The sequence below is a fragment of the Doryrhamphus excisus genome, linkage group LG19 (genome assembly GCF_037039965.1).
Source record: "Doryrhamphus excisus strain RoL-2023G ecotype Guam linkage group LG19, RoL_Dexc_Guam_v1.1, whole genome shotgun sequence".
Classification (NCBI taxonomy): domain Eukaryota; kingdom Metazoa; phylum Chordata; class Actinopteri; order Syngnathiformes; family Syngnathidae; genus Doryrhamphus; species Doryrhamphus excisus.
This window is the reverse complement of record NC_136375.1, coordinates 12,365,512-12,387,987: the sequence shown is the minus strand read 5'-3', so window position 1 is coordinate 12,387,987 and position 22,476 is coordinate 12,365,512. Positions and strand designations below refer to the sequence as shown.

Sequence of the window (22,476 nt, the reverse complement as noted above, 5' to 3'; positions counted from 1 at the left end):
GCCTGCCTTGCTAGGCTCACAGGGGAGTCCTGAGAGTGTCAGACAGAAGAAAGTGTGTCTGTGAGGAGAAGAGCAGAGGGAAAGGAGGGAGGGAACGGCTCTCAGGAAGATGGGAGGGAGGGAGAATAGACGGATGAAGGACACGCAATGCTTCCATATTCCCATAAAGAGGAGACCAGAAAGAGGATCAGGGAGGAAAATGATGGACATGAAAGAAACATGAAGATGATGGAGGAGTGTTGGAAAGCTAAAGAACAAAGGAAAGAAAATAATGGGAAATGGAGAATATGACGAGTGAGGGGAAAGAATGGGGGCACGGAAAATGAAGCCTGAGAAGATAGAAGAGGACAAGGGAGATGAAGGATAAGTGTGGGTGACATGGATGGGTTTGTATCCTCGAGAATACACCGTAGGAATTAAAATTGCCTTTTGCCTTGAACTTGGAATGGTTGGCCAATTTTTTCTTCTTTATTTTTCTCATGCAGCTGCTCCTCCCTCAAGGTCGTCTGGCCACTGTTAAAAAGAGGACTAAAAGGAAGGGAAATGACTTAAAAGGGAAGGTGATGTCGGAGGATGGTATACACCAATGGGAATGGGATGGGGAAAATGTGAGGATTTAAAAGTAAAAAGTATATATATAAAAATAATAATCGTAATAAGGAATACTTTCACCAACACAGTTCTTAGCTCAGTATCACACCACTTTATTGGACCCGTCATGTACATTATTAATAAGACAGAGTCACACTGACCGTCGAGCAGAAAAGTGTCAAGAAACTAATTTATATGAGTAGCATCTCCTCTATTGATTTCCATACAGTCGTCCCTCATTCATAGCAGCTAACTGGTTACAGACCCAACCAAGTTTAATGAATTTCCATGATATACTAGGTTTCAATGTTAATAAATCTGTATACAATTTTTAAACATCATCAGAGTGACATAACACACCTTTTGTCACCTTTATGCTTCCGTTATTCATTGTTTACACCACATTGCAACTCTTATGCTGCTGGGACTTGAGACGTTGGCTAGCTCGCAAGCTAACCAGCTAGCCAATTATTTGTATTTAGATATGTCTTGACTAATAATAGACCATAATCTTCCACGAAACCGTGACCATGTATTAATTAATTTCTGGAAAACCATGATATAGTGAGGGAGTGATAATCAAACCATGATATTGTGAGGGACGACTGTAATCCAATGCACATGTTGCAAACTATTTTTTAATTCTTACCACATTTCAAATCAATGACACTTATTTTTCTCCTTTTTGAGCGGATATTAAAACAAATTTCCAAGCTTGCATTGAACATTAAAATGTTTGAAATATGAGTGAAGACAAAACCCTTGTAACTCAAATATAATAGGAATAGTATGTTGCACATGCACATTTTTGTGGTGCAAAACAAAGGGTTGAGTCTGTTTTTTTTATAAAAAGGATAAAACATTCTGTGAACAATAAAACAGAGAGGGTCCATACACACATCCATACAGTATAACTTCATATCTTGTATAGTCCAGACTTGTGCGTGACATCAGTCTGAACTATACATAATTATGCCACTGACCTGCAGACTGAAGCTGTGTGGTCAAGTTACCTGGTGGCCTGATAGTTGCTGATGCTGATGAGGCAGTAAGGTCATAAAAGAGATCCTCCAACATGGAGGTTCAGTCTTTGCTTCAGCTCACATCCACTCACCACCACCCAGGGTCCTTGCAGTCTCCCCAATATGGGAAAGTGTTCTTCCAATGCCTCCTGCACAGATGTATCCCTGCGGCAACGCCTCTTTAGGTCCCAGAATCTGTGCGGGGGTCAGTTGAAACCTAAACCTGCGCCCTTCGGTCTCTGTAAGGTCCGGATGGGTTCGGTGATGCCCCGTCCCTCGGGACCCAAGCCCATGCCCGGGCTCCAGCCCATGCTCTGCAACATGCGGTTTCCCACATTGGAGTCCGGTATGGGGGGGACGTTCTCCCCGACCACTGCTGAAAGGAGTTAAATAGAATAATTGATAGACACTTACGGATCATCCAGAGCTCATCACGTAAGCACACCATTGTCCATAAAAAGCCATGCTTTATGTTCTTCCATACAAAGATAACAATGCTCTGTTAAGACGTTATTAATTTAACAATACTGCAAATATTCCATTTAAAACATGGGTACCCAAACATTTTACACCGAGGTCCACGTTTCCACTTTCAGATTTTCTAATGAACACATGTAGACATGATACTAATAAGTTATTTTTTTTTACTGTTTTTTCCCCAATTTTTGCTGTTGTTTTTCTGTTTTCCCCAAATATTTCAAGTTATTATTATTAATAATTTTCTTCTTATATTACAAATATATTCCCAATATAACTTTTTACCTGATCTAATTTTCATAATATTATGACTTTTTAGACTTTATTCTTGACAGCAGCTGCATATGAGGCATGATGAGTGGTCAGCATCCAACAGCCTTATGTACCTCTGCATGCACTTGAAAAGGTTGTTTTTTCTTTTTCCATTTTATTACTCACTCCAAATCATTTCAAGTTTTCTATTGATTTGGTGACCTACCTTACTAAGCAATCCAAGAGTGGTGCAGCTCAATTGTGTGGTCATTTTGTTCCGTCTCTTCCTGGAAGTTCACCGTCCAGTCACAGGAGAGTGACCCGCAAAGGCCTTTTAATCCTTGCTTTATATGCACGCAGCGCTGGGTTAAGCCGCCCTCTCGTTTACAGACACGGCGCCCGAGTTCTAGGCGGGTCCCTGGGCCAAACTTTTTCTGCATTTGTCCGCCACCTGCTCTCCTGCGAGAGCTTGAGATGTGCAGCAGAGTGGCTGATGAGCTTATCCAGCGACATCCTCTCTTGCTGACAGCATGACTAACAGCTGAGTCTTGTCGAGCGAAGCTTAGGGGTTAGGAGCTACGATCTGGGGTTGAACGACGGGTGAGGAGGGCTAACCATACTCCCAGTATTGAAGTGACATCGGGGGTTCAGAGTTTTAGCTTGTTGTGGGATATGGCTGAAACAGTAACCTGTGTTATTATCATTCGGATTGTTATTGCTATAATGATTATTTGTTATTATTGTGCCTGCTACAAAATAATTCAAACCTGCAATAAAAGCTGGTTGTTAAAGTTTGGTGCTTTGGTGGTGGTCTCGCCGAACAATTAATGACACCCAGTGACCGATGTAGAATACTACGTTCACAAGTTGATGGTCCTATGGCTTGTAGTGTATTTATATTTTAGTGCATTTAGCCATTTTGATTGCTTGAAAATGCTTAATCTGGGCAAACAAATGTTTACAATTTGCTTAAATGTGTATTTTACTAATAATAGATGATTTAATGAATTAACTAAATCAGTCATCTGTATGCAGATAAATGCTACATTGTATCCACATGTAGTGTAAAAGTACTGTAAAGAGGGAAGTCTAACGCAAACAAGCACACACCAATGAAAACATGGCAGAGATAAATGAAGAAAAGTGGACAGCTGGTAATAAAACAGCAGATGGCAAGTTGAGGTGCGCATCCAAATTACCTGAGGGCGCCGTGGAGCCGAGGGGGGCTGCTTTCCGCCTCCGTTTGACGTCGCCCATGCACAGGGAGCCGAGGTGGCCACTCGTCTGTCTGCAAAAACACAAAAGCTCGAGTTGATGTAACCACCAATTTTGAGGTTTAAAGGACAATCGAGGGGGAGCGGCTGATGGGTGTCTTCACCTGTTGGCTGTTTTCACAGAGCAGCTTCTCCGGTGGCCTCTGTCAGGCCGAGTGTCCCAGTGCAACTGCAGCCAAGAGAGGAAAATCTTGTAAAATACACTTGTAATATAAATGCTTTTGGCTTACATTTCTATATTAAGATAAGTAAAATAACCATAAAACAAGTCATGGAAAAAAAAGAAGTATTAAACTCACCTGCCCATGGTCCCTCCTGGAGCCTGAGCTGAACCACGGCCTGTTCAGAGTGATACTTATCAATACTCAATGCCAAACTTTACCTGCATGTGACACTTCTTAAATATTCCCTTTTAAACTACTTAACTTGTACAAATACATCATGATTTTATTACATTGCTTCATGAAAAAACTACAGTCAAAGAATCAAAACAACTCACTCTTGACCACTGCCGCCTTGCTTCTGGTGTCCATGGAGACGGCTCAGTCGGGCTTGGAACCCTGGCGAGCGGATAGAAGACGGATTGGTGAACAATACTGGCATTATTTGAGATCAAGTGCAAGCGGACAAGATGATGTTGTGGAGCCTTGTGTGACACTTGAACTTGCGTAGCATATTATAAAATTTGTTGTAGCTGGTAGAATCATGTATTTTTATACATATGTGTTACTGTGTGTTAATTGCTATCAATAAACTGTAAATACAGCTATATATACTGTGGCACCTCGTAGTGGCCACCCATACTGTTTCCACTAGGTCTGTCAGGATAATCAATAAATAAATTAATCCCACAATAAACAATTTAATCATTTTGACGGCCTCGATAACTTGACATGTGAATGCATGTTTGTCTTCCTCCTCTCTCTCTACCAAACAGGCTGGATAACAAGAGGATCACTCTGGGCATCTGTCTCAGCACCTGGGTGTGTTGGTTCTATAGCAGAATGAACGGAGTGAGTGACCCCCTGTCATAGTCTGCTTTTGATAGGGTGTACTCACGTTAATTATGCCATATATCATCATTACATTCATGAAAAATGTTTTCAAAATACTGTTGACAATAATATCCAGCAAAATTTGTTAGCGTGACAGGCCTACTACCTCTCTTGGCATCGGTGGTCATGAGGGGGAAGGACCCCGTGAGGATGTTGTTGAAGACTGGGTCCGTCAGATCCAACTCCTCTGAGCCGGCGTCGCTCTCCCACCAGGGGATGACGCCCGCCACCCCACAAGCACCCCCGGGCACTGAACCGGAGCCGGGCTCACCCTCGTAGAACCAGTCACTCTGCTCGTCGTCGCCTGAATAAAGATGTATTTAATCACATGCTCGTACACGATGTGCTGGTGCGAGTACGACCCCCTATCCCCTTATTTGTGATGCTATTTTACTGTGAAGCTAGTGTGTGCACTTTAAACATTAACCTTTTTTGACCTATAATAAATGAAGAGGAAGTACCTTGTCTGCCCTCATCATTGGTGTAGAGTCCTCCGTCACTGCTGTTACTTACACTGCTGGTTTCACTAAAAACAGAAAAAAATAGTTATAAATAAAAACAAAAAGATTTGGGCGAACAAAATACTGTAAAAATTTGTGAAGATTGTTTTTATTTACTTCATGTATTAAGTTATAACTTAATAAAAATTAATCTTCCAAAATGCTTTTTTATATATCTACTTGTTGATATACTTACTTACTCTGTTGTTTTTCTATGAAAATCAAAAAGTCAAAACACTAACCACCTGTCACTCATCTCCTCGTCTGACCCCTTCTGTTCCTCCAGCTCCATCTTGTCCTTGGAGCCCTCCACCGGAGAGGCGACGGGTTCTTCGCTCTCCACCACCACCCCTTCATCGGCAGCTTCCATCCCGACTCTATGTGGGGCCAGCTTCCTCTTCTTCATCCTGCTCTTCCCACCCACTGGCCCCGCCAGCCCGCCTCCGCAGATCTCCATGGCCACCCTGCCTTCGCTGGAGCTCAGTCTGAGAGGTCTGGCTCCGGCGCGGGCTTTGGGGACAGGCGGCGGGGCCAGCATCATAGAGGGGGGCTCCGGCTCAGCGGGGGGGTCCACGGCCATACGTTTGACCTTGCGCCGTCGCCTGAGGCTGCGTGTTCCCTCTGAGGAGCCCAAGATGCCCAAGTCGTCCGGCCACAGGGGGCGCTTGCCTCTGCCCATGTCGGATGACAGGGGGGTGCGGCGTTTGGGGCCGAGCTGCTCATCTGAGTCGCTGTTGTCACGAGCATGGCTGTTGGCGGCGGACACGCCTCCTGTGCTGGCACGATAGTCCTGCAACCAACCAAATCAAGACAACATTTTTTGGATGCTAATTGTAACACTCCAGCAGTGTATAGGGGGGCAGTATATTAAAAAGTGGCTGTCAGCTGCCTAACACAACAAGCTTGGTTGGTCCCAATGAAAGTGGATTGCAAAAGCAAAAATTTGAAAACAAATTCCTTTATCCAGATCTGCACCAAATTTGTTGTTCTGCACAGGGTATGGATGTTGTCATTTTGTGCCGTATATCTTAAAAGTTTACAATAATGACTGGACTGCAACCCCAGCTGACCCTGAAACTAGAAAGAGTAGTCCCAGCTTTTGCAAATGGAAAAGCGTCAGTAGAACACTAAGTGGTCTCACCTTGTGTTCCTCCACACTCGACTCTGAGCCCTCGCTCAGGTGTCCCGTCTCCCAGGGCGGGTGCGGGTTGTCCGAGCGGCGTTTCCTGCCCCTACGTTTGCGTGCCTGTCTTTTCAGCAGACAGCCTACAGACAGCGCATGATCACCGCCATCGCCAAAGCCACCCCGCGCCGCCTGCTCCGAGCTCTCCTCAAGTGCTGACACCAGATCATGGACCAGCTCGTCCATTGTCCGGCGAAAATGCCTGTCAGGAGAATGCATGAGTGGGTACATTGCCAAAAGTCAGCAAGTAGGAAATATTTTGTAAAGACTTGCAGCATCTTCAGAAAAACAAGGAAAATGGGGTGTAAGAGAGGCTGGCAAAAAAACACTGGCATTAACAGCGGTGACAGATTTTCAAAAGCACCACAAGGTGGCAGTAGCTACTTTTCAAGTATCCTGTGTAGGCAGCATACATCTGCCTCTGCATGCGCTTTAAAATGCGGTTGTGCTACTCAGTTACTGCAGTGTTGTGCATTGTTTTTGTTAACGAATCTGGTCAAAGAGCACCCTTCCCACTCGATAACATTATTCAAGTGACAAACTACAGCTTATAGTTCGGGCAGGCTTCATGGAGCCACAATTTGGCATTCTTGTCTACAGTCGTGTGTTTGTTTTGCAGTCAGATGTACATCACTTGTCAGGCATCATTTAAAAGCGGTCAGCTGAAGCGCATTCATCACAAAGAGTTGAGACATGTTCAGATTACATCGCCAAATCACGACCATTTACCAGTCTGCTGTACCCGAGGATATCTTTGTAAGTTAAGTTAGCTACTTTCATTGACGAATTCCGAATCAAAGACAGCACTTTAAGGGTTTACTTTGAAATACTTACAATAAATAATATAAGCTATATAATAAGGACGGGCCCTCCTGGGCTTTCCTTGTTTTGTTGTTAGCTTGCAGGCTAACCAGTTTGTAGCTTGCGCTGGACGTTTTAAGGCGCTGCTACCTTCACAGCCATTTTATAAGAAACTACAAGTGAGGGATGTAGCCTCATTCATACACGTTACACTTACGTTGTCCATGTCGTATGACAAACAAGAAAGATAACAAAGATGAGGTAGCCACGATGCTAACCCATTAGCAAGGCTAGCCTTTTCTGAAGCTAGTCTAGCCAACTGCTGCTGCTTTCACGGACGCGATCAAACGAAGCTCTGTATGACTTTAAAAAGAATAAAACACCTACCAGCCGTTTCCCGCTTTGCTGATGGTTTTTCTGTTAGCCGCACGGAACATTAAAGCCACAGAATGCCGGTACCTTTAGCCAGAAACAATGGAATAACATTTAGACACCACAGGCAACATCCTGACATAAAAGCAATGGAGGAGGAGGAGGAGGAAGAGGAGGAGGTCTCTGAAGGCAGCAGCAGTAGGTGAAGGTGCCTTCATAGACTGTAGGGAGTGGGGAAGTCACTTAAAATAACTATTTATTTTGTAGAAAGATTTTTACACATGAAATCGAAATTTAATCTGCCTTTTTCATAATTAAGAAAGTAATACGATAGATAAAAAAAGATTTTAAGAAAGATAAAAATATTATCGTTTAATATTGGCTGTTTGGGATTATAATGTCATGTTTTCCGAGCATAAATGCAACATCACAAACAGCCCAACTGCTGTTGTTGTGCATTATTGTAATACAAAAAAGATTATTTAAAAAAGTATAAGAGTTTACTTACTAAATTGAAACTACTGAAATACATTAACTTTTCCAAATAAATAAATACAATATACAAATACATATTTTACTAAACAGAGAAAAAGTTGAAAGCTAGTGTTAACAACTAATAAAAACACAATTAAATAACACAATATAGTAATGAGAAAATAAAATAATATCATAACAATGGGGTTGTTTTTTTAGCCTTTTTTTAAATAAAAAATATGTACAATGTCAAAATGGCGCCACACATCAGTATTGCAGCAAGTTTGGCCCCACTGCTACATCATCCAATACTTGTGTAATTGCCACTTTCAAACACTAGAGGTCAATGTTGGTCACAAGTGGAAAAAGTTGTAAGCCCGCCTGTCAAAACACACAGCAAAGGTCAGAGGTTAAGTCTGGTCTGTGGCAACAGTAATCACAGTGCTCACTTGGAAGTGTCTCCGGGCGCCATCCAGGGTGTCTTGAACTTGAAGTAATCTGATCCTGTCTTGGACGTCAGTGACAGCAGCACAGCCATGGTCAACACAGGCTCAACAACAGGTGTCCCAAAATACAGACGGAAAAGACACATGCTAATTGAATAAGTGTCATGGCAATGGCGTGTGAATTCCACTACATCATGTACGCTCAGAGTGTCTATACCATGCAAATATAACATTCCGACAAGCAGGTGTCCTTACCAAAATGCCAGAGAAGTCAGAGGGTCTTGTTCATGGTGACCACTTTTGGGGGAACACGGGGAGGGGGCCAGTCTCATGTTTCTGGAGCAGAGGGCCCAGGTAAATTTAGTAGGGTGCACTTGCAGTTTGCACTCAGAATCTTGAGGAGGCTGCAGAGTGAGGACGGCACTTTCTGGGCTGGACAGAACTTGGGAGGTTTAGGCCTCAACAAAGGATGGAATTATGACAACAGAAGAGGAAGGTGAAGAGCTGGAGGAGGCTGTTGAGCACGATGCTACCGAAACCACATGGAGCTGGGTAAAGTTATTTGCGTAGAAATTACAGTGTGGTCACTTACTGTTGTTTTTACCAATAGGAATGTAAAAGATCCTCTATATAACAGCTCTATTGTTTTTAATGACCTACTGCAAAAAATGCTCTCAAAGATCCTCTCTTTGACAGATGCACTCTGCTGTTTTGAGGTATCTATCCTTTTCGTAACAGGAGTGCTCTGCTGTTTTTACTGCAAAAACAATAGTCAGAAATGATCTGCATTACAAAAACACACTGTAAACTTACCATGTGAGTCAAAGATGTTCTATATGGCAGGAGGACCCTGCTATTTCTAAGGACTTACACAAAGATTCCCCATATGACAGGAGAGCTGTGCTGTTTTTAAGAACCTGCTAGCCAAAGATCTCTATATGATTAGGGGTTGTGTTGTTTTGGAGAATGTGCTAAAAAAAAACCAAAATACTTAAGCAAGATCCTCTACATGACAGGAGTGTGCTACTGTTTTAAGAAGCTACTGCAAAAATGCTGGTCAAAGATTCTCTATACATATAACCAAGAGTTGTTCTGTTTTGAAGGGACTGGCTAAAGATCCTCTACATGACAGGAGCAGTCTGCTGTTTTTAAGGACCTACTGCAAAACGCTAGTCAAAGATTATCTACCTGACAGGAACGCCCTGTTGTTTTTAAGACTCTACTGCAGAAAATATATGATAGCAACTCTCTCTGTTGTTTTTAAGGATCTTCTGCAGAGTTCCTGCAAAGTTCCTCTAACGACAGGAGAACTTTGCTGTTTTTAAGAACTTATTGGATTTACTGCAAAAAGCATTAAACGCAGAAAAAGGATAGAAATAGGAAATAGGATCTGTCGTGTGTTGGATGCCGTTTATGTTCCTGTTACATCATGTGACACTCAGGCCACAACATCCTGAGCCAATCAGAGGTCTATATCAGCTTGGGTTTGTAAAAGGGATTGCGTCGTGCAAAAGCATCGCTCGCTGAGTCAACACAAAAGGGCGTCAACTGCACCAAGGTGAAATTGGTCACATGATGCCTCATTTACATACAGGTGATGAGTCACATATGTCTATATAGAAGACTGCTATCATGTTATGTCATAGGAAGGCCTCCTACAACCTTGAGGCAAGTAAATAAATAGTTGCTTCGGCACAAAGTAAATGTTAAGAGAGAAGAGGACATGTCGTCTCTAGGCAACGTTGTACAACATGTCACTCGAAACCTGCGCTTGCTGCCAGATGCAGCAAAACTCATATCTCATATTCCCTGCTGCTACAAAATTAGCTTGTCATGGTTGTTTTGTTTTTTGTACTTTTTGTTGTGGGACGCCACCTCAGAAAACTGGAAAAGAGGAAAAGCGTGACGACAACCATAGAACAGGAAATGGAACTTATCGGGACAATATGGCACATATTGGCATACAAGTTGCCAGTTATAACATTAAAAAAAAACAAAGTTACGTCTTCTTTAGTTTGTGGTTAACTTCTTTTTATCCTTGCATGACAGTTAAAAATGTCCAAAGAGCAAATGCATCAAGCCTTCATGCAACTTGCAATAAGTTAAAACATAGAAAAGGTTTTGTTGTTTTTAAAAAATGTATGTTCATGTTGGTTAACTTATTTTTACATTGACAGTTAAGAATGACACCTAAGGCAGTACAGTACAATGAGCAATTCAAATAAATGACAATGAAATGACACAGTAATTATTTTTAGGCATTTTTTTCATCATTTTGACAGAGGTTTTTGGCTGCGAGTCCACTCCTTCTTGGCCCGCAGGCCTACACACACACACATACGGAAAGTGAAGCCAAATATTACTTCAAGAATTTCTGTTTGAGGCTAAAAGCCACACACAACGACAAAACGTGGTGTCTCGCAGGGCTGTGATTGGCTAGAAAGATCACCTCACTGCATCAGGCCGTCTCGGTGACGTCACCATAGCCAGCCGCAGCAGAGGTTCTGCAAGAAGCTCATTTTAAAAACACAATCACCTTGCTGTTTCAGTATTTGCTTTATCCTTACACATATGATTTATATACGTATATATATATTTTTTTTTACAAATGATGGGGGAATTCAATATAATGACGGGAAAAAGCACAGAGAGCAACTTGAGCCTATGCAGCGATGAATTCAGTAGTATGAAAAACAAATCTGGACGCTGATTGGCTGGTGGGCGGGCCTTAGGTGTGTGTGACGTAAACAGCAAGACAAGCTATGCGTCAGCTGTCCGGAGGAATGAGAGTCGTTGCTTTTTGGACTTGGAATATTCATTTTCTCCCATTTTTTTTACTCACTGGTAGTATTTCATGGATATTAATTAAATATTAGACAATCTTTTTTTTTATTTTTTAGGAAAAAATAATGTCCGTCCGTGAGGTCGTTCATCACTGAGGAAGTGCTTCGTTGTGTTTGTGTCAAGAGGTAGGAGAGAGTTTTGTATTGTATTTAAAGACATTTCCATCCATATAATTGTGTTTAACGCACATAATTCTGTACAATTAAAGTTATCGTACTCGTAATCATTCATTATTATATTGTTATAACTTGTTAGGTTAATTCACGAGTGTTTCAAAGAGATTTTCACATCAGCGCGTGCAATGTAATATTTCATTTCAAACCGAAAGTTTTTTTTCTTGACTTCTAGTTTCTCAGAAGTGTCACCACAAAGAGTTCATGCTTGTGAAAGTTGAGTGAAAATGACTCCAAGTGTTTATACACTAAAGTGTACAAAAAAAAGCAAGCAGTCAGTGTACTATATACCTTATTTTGAAAAAGTGAGTCTCTCCAAATGAAGGCTGTGATTTGCTTTCCCCATCATTGGGGAAAGGAAAAACACCAAAATACATACACCAAAATCATGTTTTTCTTCCTTATTCTTTTTTGGCCTCATCTACATAACAAGAAGGTTTATTTTGAGACCACAAAGCTTCTGTTCAGCTTTGAAAGTGAACATCTCCGCAGGGAATATGTACTTCATGATGTAAGACAGTGAAGGTTAGAGAGTTGGACGTGCTGCAACGTTTAGATAATGCTTCTCAGAACTAGCTCCTGTTGTCCTCTGGAGAAGGTGATGATGAGGGGTGTTAATGCCCCGCCTTTTGGAAAATAATCTTAAGCGGCGTCTGGTGTTGGCAGCAGTGATGAACGGAGGCTTTAAAAATAGCTGTCTGTACCCGAGGGGAACACGGTGCTCTTTGAAATCCCAAGATAGGTTCATGTAGTACACACGTTTGTTGTGTTTTGTCAATACTGATGGGAAAAACACAGGAAGTAGCAGTTCCTTCTGTTGGTAACAAAAGTTCTCAAGTCAGCTGGTGGAGACAAATGAAGCAATGGACATTGAGTCATGTTCTTGTGCAACATTATCCCCTGCCTTCATAATACAAAAAACAGTGACCTCTAACAATGGCTGAATGGACACACAGATTCTGGTAGAAAGTCTTCCCGGGAGTTGAACTTATGTCCATATAGTGTGTGACCATTCAAAGTCATCCTCCCATTTCTCAGAAAACATCCCAGTCATTCCCCGGATGTCTTATCTCGTCAGCAGTCTCTTGAATGCTGAACAGTCGGGACATGATTCCCAGCGCCTTCAAGGAGGTCAAAGTGTCAACAAGTTCTGACCGATGGATTCTTAGAATAATGTCACCCCTCTGCCTGCTCCTGCTAGGTCATAAACAACTCCTTTATACTTATGTCCTGTTTTTTTCCTGTCCTCTCCTCCAGACCCGTCAGACCATGAACTACGTGGGCCAGCTGGCGGGTCAGGTCTTCGTCCAGGTGAAGGAGCTGTACCGGGGCCTCAATCCGGCCACTCTGTCGGGCTGCATTGACGTCATTGTGGTGCGACAGCCCGATGGCTCCCTGCAGTGTTCGCCTTTCCACGTCCGCTTTGGCAAGATGGGCGTCCTCCGGTCCAGAGAGAAAGTGGTAAGGTAAAAGTATCTATTTATGATCTGGTAGGTTTTATGATCAATTTCTTGATGTTTTAGGTGGACATGGAGATCAACGGAGAGAATGTGGATTTACATATGAAGCTTGGGGACAACGGAGAGGCTTTCTTTGTGCAAGAAATGGAAAATGACCAGGTACATGATAAGTAATCATGCAGTATATTCCACAGTTTTCATAGTTATGGCATATAAAACTTGTATACAATCTTTGTTTATACATTTTTTTAACATTGTTAGAGGCCTGTCTCCAGAATACCCGCGACTCCAGTGAGGATAAGTGGCATAGAAAAAGGATGCATGGGTAGATATTAGAGGCCTCTAGACATGAAATAACACCCCTATAGTCACCTATACATTTGTATTACCCAATATTGTGGATCTAATCAGAGAAAATAAGACATATTAGACATAAATAAGATAACATGTTAGAATGATGATGTTTTTTTTCTGGACCGCATACTTCCTGCAGTGGCTATTGTCTCATCAATGTATTGTCATGTAACTTTAAATGGCTTTACACTTGTTTTCCCCGATATTGTACACATAGTAAGAGTAAAAAAACATTTAGGAGCTAAATAAAGCTCCTGCTGGTGCTGGTTAGTGGCGGGCGAACAGTAGTGACGTCGGAGTGTTGTGGGTTATGGCCCCAAAAGTAGCCCATGTTGTTATTATGATTATGCAGTTATTATTATTGTGCTGTTCTAGCGATCGTGTTTGGTGCTTGTTTCACCGAAACATTACTGACACAGAGTAGACACCTAATCTTTGAAAAAACTGCGACAGAGTGAGGGAGCATTGTTGGACCTGCAATAAGACGAGGAATAGAAGGGAACTGCTGTTTCTAAGTTTTTGCGTTGCAGCCCTGCTGTGTAGATGTGTATTTTACACATGGGGTGGAGTTGGCATCCCTGTCAGGAATTTCATCCTTCCCTTTTAGGTGAACAGTGTTCCTCTTTTTGCAGCAGCACCAAACGCAGAGCTGACTAACCTACATTCAAGCCTTGTGTATTTAGAGGTTATAAATCTTGGTCATGTTTATCCCCACTTTTTATGCCTGCCGCTAAACAACAGTCAGTTCATGGAAAAGTATGAAAAGAGTTACTGTTTCCACTTCTTGGAAAGCTGATTTGTCTTTCCACCGTCCACATTGTTTCCTTGGGGGGGTTGTGTAAAATATCTTGACATGCACGTGACTATGTGTGCAGCTTTGAAGACATAAATGAGCCGTAAACTACTGCGGGGGCCAGCATCAACAAGGGAAGAGGGTGATTTATTTCAACCAGACCGGTGTCAGATTCCCAGGGCTTTTCTTGAATCTTGTTCACTTGGCAGAGGGAAGCTAAAACGTGACCAGCTATTCTCAAATATGTCTTAACCTTGTTCTCTTTTTTTTTTAACCTCAGACACTCTCTCAGTGCCAAAAACACATGCACACACATGCAGAAACTCCTGCAAAGTTCTCTAGTTTCTTAGAGGGAAATGCGAACTCCTTTTACAGAACTGAGAAAGGAGTTTTAGAGCCATAAAGCAAAGATGGCACATGTTAATCCAAGCCTAAAGGCCCTGAATATGCAAATAGTAGCAAGGTTAAATGCAAAAACATAGGGGGGATGGCCAAACACCATTAAACATAAATGTTGTATGAGTGGCGACAGTGAATCACTGATCTAACGTATTTGCTGTCAACAGGAAGTGGTTCCATCCTACCTGGCCACTTCTCCCATTCTGTCGGATGGCTTGGTTCTGATGAGCTCCTCTCTGATGGCGAAGACTTCCGGGCCTCCTGTGCAGACCTTGGGCTCCACGGGGAGCGGCGGAGAGCCGGGCATGACAGCGGCGACAATGATGATGAAGAAGAGAAGGAAGAGGAGGAGGAAAGCCAGAGTGGACAGCTTAAAGAGGGAGGAGAGCGGCGACTACTCTGAGGACGAGGACATGTTCACCATTGACATCAGCTCTGATGAGGAGATGGAGACCAACAGGTAAGCAACAAGAAGATGCATTGAAAGTCAATCATCAAACATGAAGGGAGTACCCCAAACCCCCCCTGTGCACACACACACCTGATAAGGACAACAGTCCATATTGAAAGCATCAGCACTTGATTGAAGTGAAGCTGAAGCAGAACTGTCCAGCACGTGCAGTATGTGGGTCAGGCATGCAGCAACAAGAACAGTGCCCCCCCCCCCCCCCCGCACACAACGGAATCACAATCATACTTGATCCCATCATCCCTGCAATGCCACTTTTAATATGAGCTGCACTAGAGTGTGTGTGCTAAACATGGACTTTATTGCTGTCAAACACAAGACTCACATTCCTGACCTCATTTTTTCAAACGCAAACAATGAAGTTGTGAATGTATACTCCATGTATGCTGCATGCTTTGAATATATTTTTAGGAGGTGTATGAATAGGGAAGCGGAATTTGCAGTTACAATCCTGGCTACAAGTTCCAGCGTGATCTGCTTTTGTAAAAGGAAAGAAATGTGAACATTTAACTAGCGGATAAAGGTAACTCCCAGTCTGGAAAATGTCATAAAAAATACATATGAGCGAAAAAGCAAAACATGTTTTGGGACCCGGAGAAAACCCACATGAGGGACTCCACAGAGATTTTCAATCCCGCTACCAGGCTACTGTACTGCCCTAAAAATAACTTGTATTATTATTAAATGTATTAAATAGGAAAAACGGTTTTTAACCTATTGTTGCAGTGATAGAAGAATACTATATTTATACATTTTATTCCAAGTTACATTCACTTCCCTTATGGAAAAAAAAATATTGCAGTATATTGGCAAATATAATGCAATGTATTAGGAAATATATTTCCATATATGGGATCTTATGTTTATATTTTCCAATATATGCATAGATCATATATGTGTATATATTGATACATATAAAGAATATCTTGCGATCAAGACCAAAAAAGGACTATATTTTTACATATATAAAATTGCATATAATTTGGGATATATAAACTCATATATTATATATTTGGATTTAATATATTTCAATATATTGAAAGCGGCAATCTTTTGTATATTCTGCAATATATTGCCATATATTACATGAATATACATATAATATATTGTATAATATATGTACAAAAATATATTATTCCATGTATTTATAATATAGAATGTATTGGAAAATATAATAGAAAAATAATATATTATAAAATAATACAATATATTTAAAGTAATATTTTGATAAATATATTTTCTTTTCGTAAGGGTTTGGCTGCTTATAAAGGTGGAAATATACGTTCATCATCCTATGGAGCATCATATTATGTAAAGGTTATAATAGTATAATGTCTGCACGTGTTTCAGGGTCTCGCCCAATGTCTCGGAAACCGGGCCATCAGCTGGTTCTTTCAAACAGTCTGGCGTCTATGCTCGCTCCGATGGCGATTGGAGTCCCGTCCAAAGGTGCCTCACTCACTCACATCGAAACAAATCATTATGTTGTCAAAAATGCTTATGAAAGCTGCTTTTTTTTCAGCCCGGGAAGCTCCCGTCCCACCTCCCCGAAAAGCGACTCGGAGCTCATGATGAAGCCGTCCAACGCAACCAATCAGGATGCGGCCATGCACTGGGCGTGGGGAGAGCTGCCCCAGGCTGCTACTGTAAGCAATAAGCATCTTATTTCTGTACCTCTTCATGTAAATAAATGATTCATGTCCTACATGTAACCCGAAACCTATCTGCAATATCCTTTTCCCTTCTTAGCCGTCCTTCCTCTCAATGAAACCCGAGTCGCCGCCTGTTTGTCCCGTGTCCATCCCCGTATCGGAGAGCACTCACTTTAGAGTGATTACCCAGGAGGAGGGCACGGCGGCAACCAGTGAGGACGCTGTGATGATGGAGACTGAATCTGTGAAGATGGAGACAGAACCCATAACTGCAGAACCACAGGGGAGCCTGGCACCTCGTATGATGTCAGAGATGGAGGAGACAGTATCCCGGCCTCCAGGAAAGACTGATTCTCCATCTAAGAAAAAAGGTAGCAAAAAAAAACATGAATCAATTGATACATGGTATTGAAACATCGGATGTTGGTAGACAAAAGGAGTCGTCATCTGGGCACTGATGGAGTCTACCTTGATGACATCACAGATCTGGAGCCTGAAGTGGCTGCCTTGTATTTCCCAAAGAGGTATTGCTGATTGAATACTTTTATGTCCTATTTCTGTGGCTTCTTTTTTCCAACATGGCCGCCTGCTATGTTTTTATTGCAGTGATGGAGGTGCGACGGTAAGGAGCATCTCAGACCCGGGCCTCCACAGCACCAGTCTTTCGCCACAGTCGCTCAGCTCGGGAGGAGACAGCGGCGTGGACAGCTACAGCGACCCAGGGAGCGACCTGCCGTCCATCGCCATCTCACTGTGCGGCGGCCTTAGCGACAACAAAGAGATCACCAAAGGTACAGAAGACAGTGGATGAAGCACTGGTGTCTGAAGTGTGAATGGTTGCCTTTTCATCAAAATGGCAGCCAGAAAGTGTTTTTCAATTGTTAATTATGTAACAGGAATAAGGCAGCTGGGGTGAGCAAGTCGTGTGTCAGAAATAGAAAAGACATTTTTATGGGTGTCTGAGTTACTCACAGGTTTTTGCCAAATCCTTGTTCAGTTTCGGAAAAAAAGTTTAGTGTCTCGTTTGTCTAAGGTGTGTCTGTTTGCACTTACAGAGCAGTTCTGTGAGAAGATCATCTCGTACCAGCAGTTTGTGGAGAACCCCTCCGTCATCGATGACCCCAACCTGGTGGTGAAGATTGGCACAAAGTGAGACATTATCTCGCTTGACTATATCTAAGCATATCACTCATCGAGACAACTGTTTCATGGTGTTCCACTCATGTAGACATAAATACACTTTGGTTTTCTCTCTCAGATACTATAATTGGAGCACTGCCGCTCCCATCATGCTGGCGATGCAAGCTTTTCAGAAGCCACTGCCGAAGGTGCACACACACACACACACACACACTGCAGAGATAAAATGACACCCTCCCATTGATTTGTACATCCAGCTTGCACTGCGACACTCCAATGCTGCAACTACTTAACATAGCATCTTCTGCTTACTTATATTCTGCCTTCTGTTCCTCCTTCCTTGTTATTTTACACCCCATTCCATCCAATCCATGCATCAGTACACCCGCCTGTCTATTATTTACTCCGCCTTTGACTTCCTCCTCTGCTGTGTGACTGACCTGCTGGGCTACAGCTCCGTAATGCCTCTTTGCGTCCTCCATTTCTACGTTATTATTTTCCATATTGTTCATTTACGCTATGCTTTGGCTTCTGTTGTATAAGTATTTATTTATCCCTCCCCCGCTGTTTTGTTTTGGATATGCTGTGGTGGCTGCACCAGACCGCGGTGGAGAACATCATGAAGGAGAAGATGCCCAAGAAAGGAGGGAGGTGGTGGTTCTCCTGGAGGGGCCGCAACAACAGCAGCAAATCGGTAATTTCATTTGAAATTGGAAGTCGTTTGTTTACATAAACATGAGTGAAGCACATCTTTTTTTTTTTTTTGTTTTTGCTAGGATTCCGTCTCTGTACGTGGGGACTGTGGGTCGGCTGATGTTGGAATGTTGGGTAGCAGGTGGGCAGGTCTTCCTAAATGAGATGAAATGTTCCATGTTGTATTTATTTTGGTCTCGGACGCCCTGAAAATCAAATTGTACTTATTCTTGACCCAAGTTAAGCATTTTCAAGCGTAAAAATGTCAAAATGAACTAACATACAAATGCAAGGCAGAAAAAGCATTCTAATTGTGAATGTAATATCCTAAACCGACCATTAGGTGTCAGTGTCTGGTGAGACAAGGCATGTTTGAGTGATCTTACAACAGGACAATAACAATATAAAAAAAAGGATAATAACACACCCTAGTGTTGAGGAAGCTCATACTCAACTCAACTCTGTCCACCCCCTACTAAGGTTCCCAAGGGAACACATTTACTGTGACACATGAGCACAAGTTTTCTTAAAGTCTTAAATGGCTTATTTACTATTATTATGTGTATTATAGTGGCTAATATGAGTGTAAAGTGCCTTTACAATACAATGATGAGACAATAGCCTCCACAGGAAGTACACTGACCAGAAAAAAACAACAATGAACTGCTAACATTTATAAGGTAATGTCATCCTTCCAACCGACTTGTCAATCATGTTTGATAGCAGACTTAAAGAAGAGTCCTCCTCCAGTGATGAGGAGCACAGGGAGGCCAAGCAGACATCTCCAAGTCTCCTATCAGAACCCGGCCTCACCACAGGAACCGTGTCGTATAAGAAAACACTCCGACTCACATCCGAACAGCTGGTGAGAAGTCTTTAAAAGTGAAAGAGTTTAGCATTTCAAATATATGATATTTATGTCTCAAATACGCAGATGTCGCTCCAGCTGCAGGACGGTCCTAACGATGTGGTGTTCAGTGTGACCACTCAGTACCAGGGAACGTGTCGCTGTCAGGGAACCATCTACCTCTGGAACTGGGATGACAAGATCATTATTTCCGACATCGACGGAACCATAACCAGGTGCTGTTCTTCAGGCTGCACCTTTATTTGGATTTGCAACAAATTCACTCATATTTTCATCCATTTGTACGCTGGATGCTGACAGAATTTTTGTGTTGGCTTCCAGGTCGGACACGCTGGGTCATATCTTGCCCACTCTGGGTAAAGACTGGACGCACCAGGGTATTGCTCAGCTCTACCATAAAGTCAGCCAGTAAGCACGCCATCATCACCGCACACGACGGAGCTCATGTCTTCATCATGTCTCATCCTGCTCCTCCTTTCTCCCCCAGGAACGGCTACAAGTTCCTGTACTGTTCAGCTCGAGCTATCGGCATGGCGGACATGACGCGGGGCTACCTGCATTGGGTCAACGAGAGGGGCACCATGCTGCCCGTTGGGCCGGTGCTTCTCAGCCCTAGCAGCCTCTTTTCGGCTCTGCACAGGGAGGTGATTGAGAAGAAGCCTGAGAAGTTCAAGGTGGAGTGTCTGACTGATATCAAGAACCTCTTCTACCCCAACACCCAGCCTTTCTACGCCGCCTTTGGCAACAGGCCCACGGTACACACACACACACACACACACACACTCAAACACTTATCTCTGGTCTGTTTGATTTTTTTTTTCCATAGAACATAGTCTCAGCTGGATTAATCTGTGTCAAGATGTGTCAAGCTGTTCCCATCATAAAACCTTTATTTCATCATTTAATTTAAAAAAAAAGTGTTCTCACTCATCTGTTGGGCCTTTGAACATTTTCACTGTCACAAAAATGGAAAAAGAAGTGGAGAAGAAGTTTAGTTTAATAGTTAAATTTATATTTTCTGGACACCCCTGTGATAAAGGCTAGTCTAGAGAGAAAATTACAGAGAGCTGCACTTTTCTAACAAGTTTAAAAGGAAGCTAACCAAACTTTATTAATAGTAAAGTGTAAAAAGTGTCAAATATTGGACTGCCATTTCGTGCTTTCCCCACATAGTTATCATTTTCCTTTGTTATCCATGTTGCCAGGATGTGTTCTCCTATAAAGAAGTCGGCGTACCGCTGAACAGGATCTTCACGGTGAACCCCAAAGGAGAGCTGGTGCAGGAACATGCCAAGACCAACATCTCATCGTGCGTTCACTTGATATTTTGTAAAAAACTAAACTAAAATTACACAATTTTTCCTCATTATTCTTACAATTAAAATTATTACTTTTTAAATTTTTGTTTTTCTTGTTAAATTTTTAGAATGTAAAAAAAAAAAGTTTTCTTAAAGTCTTAAATGGCTTATTTACTATTATTATGTGTATTATAGTGGCTAATATGAGTGTAAAGTGCCTTTACAATACACGGATAATACACGGTAAAAGAAAAAATTCCAGGGGCCACAAATGGCCACGGGGCCACACTCTGGACACCCCTGAGCTAAAATGAGTAAAACTAAAACCCACACAAGCTATAAGATATTTACTCTGTTTTGATCCCCATCCAGATATGTGCGTCTGTGCGAGGTGGTGGACCACGTGTTCCCCCTAAAGATGCGAGCCTCGTCCTCGGACTTCCCCTGCTCGGACACCTTCAGCCACTTCACCTACTGGAGGGAGCAGCTTCCCCTAGTGGACCGTCAGGGCACTACACCTCCATCTACCCCCATCCCCGGCAGTTGACAATCATGCAAGAGCACTTTTCCCCACAATATGCCTGTCTGAGTGGACGTATGAGTAATAATTTATTCAGGGCAGCTTTATTAAGCACATATTTTGATCTGAATTAGTGAGCCTTTTTTTTTTAGTAGATGAGCTGAACTTGGTGCCAAATATATTTGTTTATTTTCAGGAAATATATGTATGCATATGCAAGTAGGCAAGTATGTGTGTGAAGTAATAATTATTACTCAACAGAACAATGGATAATGTGAAGCACATTTCTAAAAAGTGACTATTTATTGTAGGGAGCTAGAGCAACTCTTTAAAATATGCATATTGTTTTTGAATGTGAGGTGGCATCAAATGCCTTTTCATGTTACTTATCTGGACCGAATTCACCTCAGTCATGACTAGTGTGTGACTGTTTCAAAACACACACAAAAAAACTGCGTTCATCAATCCGAAACACATTGCAGAGTGTTTCTAAATGAGATTTTTTTGTAGCCTATGCTGCTATCATTAGAATCTGTAAGATGATGATGTGTACATATAGTATTCATATGCTTTAAAATGTTTATTATTCTTTCTGTGAAAGAGTTTATTTGGACTGAAGTTGTTCATCATATACAGTATCAGACTTGGCTGTGACTATTACAGTATCATTTTTAGTGTAGACCAAAATGAGTGTAATCAAAGTCAAATAAATTGTCTTGTCGGACAATTCAATTGTTTGGTGAAATATGTTGTGGTATTAACTGCATTTTGTATTCCTTTTTTTCTTTTAATTGTTCTCTTATTCTTTTCCCTTGTCCTGTAACACGTTGGATTAGACATTTTTTGCTGGTACGGTTTTTGTAGGGCACTATCACTTGTGCTTCAAAACATTAAAAAAAGTTGACATAGCAGGGAAAAGACGGTGAGGTTTGGCAGGGTAAAGATAAATTAAAGATAAATCACTATTCTCTAGAAAACAACACTTTCCGAGGCATCTTAAGATGGTTCAATTGTCACTTTTTTACTCATTCTAATGGTTCTCAAGTGTGATACCCTAGGGCACTACCACACTTGCCCCTGTTAACAATGTATTTCAACAAAAACATTAGCTTTTCACTCTAGCGCCCACCGCTGCATCTGGTAGGGCACTGCCCCAGTGTTTTACACTCCAGCTCCAGTTCCTCAACAAAATGCAAATATCCTAATACCATATTGATCCAAATATAATATTTTTCCAGGAGAAAAAGTCTAAACAAAAAGCTTGTTTAACATTTTGGGTCTAAAGATTTATACATCATTGGCACCCTCAGAGCTGTTTATAATATTGGTTCATTCAGTGTCCTTTCATTCTTATTTGTTTTGAAAT

The 22,476-nt window shown here is 41.9% G+C and overlaps 2 protein-coding genes across 8 annotated transcripts; one reads left to right on the top strand and one right to left on the bottom strand.

Moving 5' to 3' along the window:
- Positions 1-81: 81 nt before the first annotated feature.
- Positions 82-7,707, bottom strand: gpatch2 (G patch domain containing 2). Of its 5 annotated transcripts, none has more exons than XM_058057359.2 (10): positions 7,543-7,707; positions 6,313-6,556; positions 5,414-5,961; positions 5,133-5,197; positions 4,778-4,975; positions 4,116-4,176; positions 3,916-3,955; positions 3,721-3,785; positions 3,542-3,630; positions 82-1,986 (listed from the first exon to the last, which is right to left on the bottom strand). In XM_058057359.2, the coding sequence occupies exons 1-10, from the start codon at positions 7,590-7,592 to the stop codon at positions 1,820-1,822; spliced, it is 1,527 nt and encodes a 508-aa protein (XP_057913342.2). In that variant the 5' UTR covers positions 7,593-7,707; the 3' UTR covers positions 82-1,819. The 5 variants fall into 5 exon arrangements, with proteins under 5 accessions (XP_057913342.2, XP_057913343.2, XP_057913344.2 ...); XM_058057360.2 differs by lacking the exon at positions 7,543-7,707 and adding an exon at positions 7,373-7,508 and having other exon boundaries at positions 82-1,989; XM_058057361.2 differs by having other exon boundaries at positions 83-1,986; positions 5,417-5,961.
- Positions 7,708-8,592: 885 nt separating this feature from the next.
- Positions 8,593-21,825, top strand: lpin1b (lipin 1b). Of its 3 annotated transcripts, none has more exons than XM_058057485.2 (19): positions 8,593-8,999; positions 12,722-12,925; positions 12,988-13,083; positions 14,638-14,930; positions 16,290-16,388; positions 16,462-16,585; positions 16,689-16,962; positions 17,022-17,115; positions 17,198-17,382; positions 17,647-17,740; positions 17,850-17,919; positions 18,333-18,425; positions 18,508-18,566; positions 19,148-19,289; positions 19,359-19,507; positions 19,614-19,700; positions 19,780-20,047; positions 20,498-20,601; positions 20,963-21,825. In XM_058057485.2, the coding sequence occupies exons 1-19, from the start codon at positions 8,925-8,927 to the stop codon at positions 21,135-21,137; spliced, it is 2,685 nt and encodes an 894-aa protein (XP_057913468.2). In that variant the 5' UTR covers positions 8,593-8,924; the 3' UTR covers positions 21,138-21,825. The 3 variants fall into 3 exon arrangements, with proteins under 3 accessions (XP_057913468.2, XP_057913470.2, XP_078655219.1); XM_058057487.2 differs by having other exon boundaries at positions 8,595-8,999; positions 19,151-19,289; positions 20,963-21,824; XM_078799093.1 differs by lacking the exon at positions 8,593-8,999 and adding an exon at positions 11,200-11,416.
- Positions 21,826-22,476: the final 651 nt, after the last annotated feature.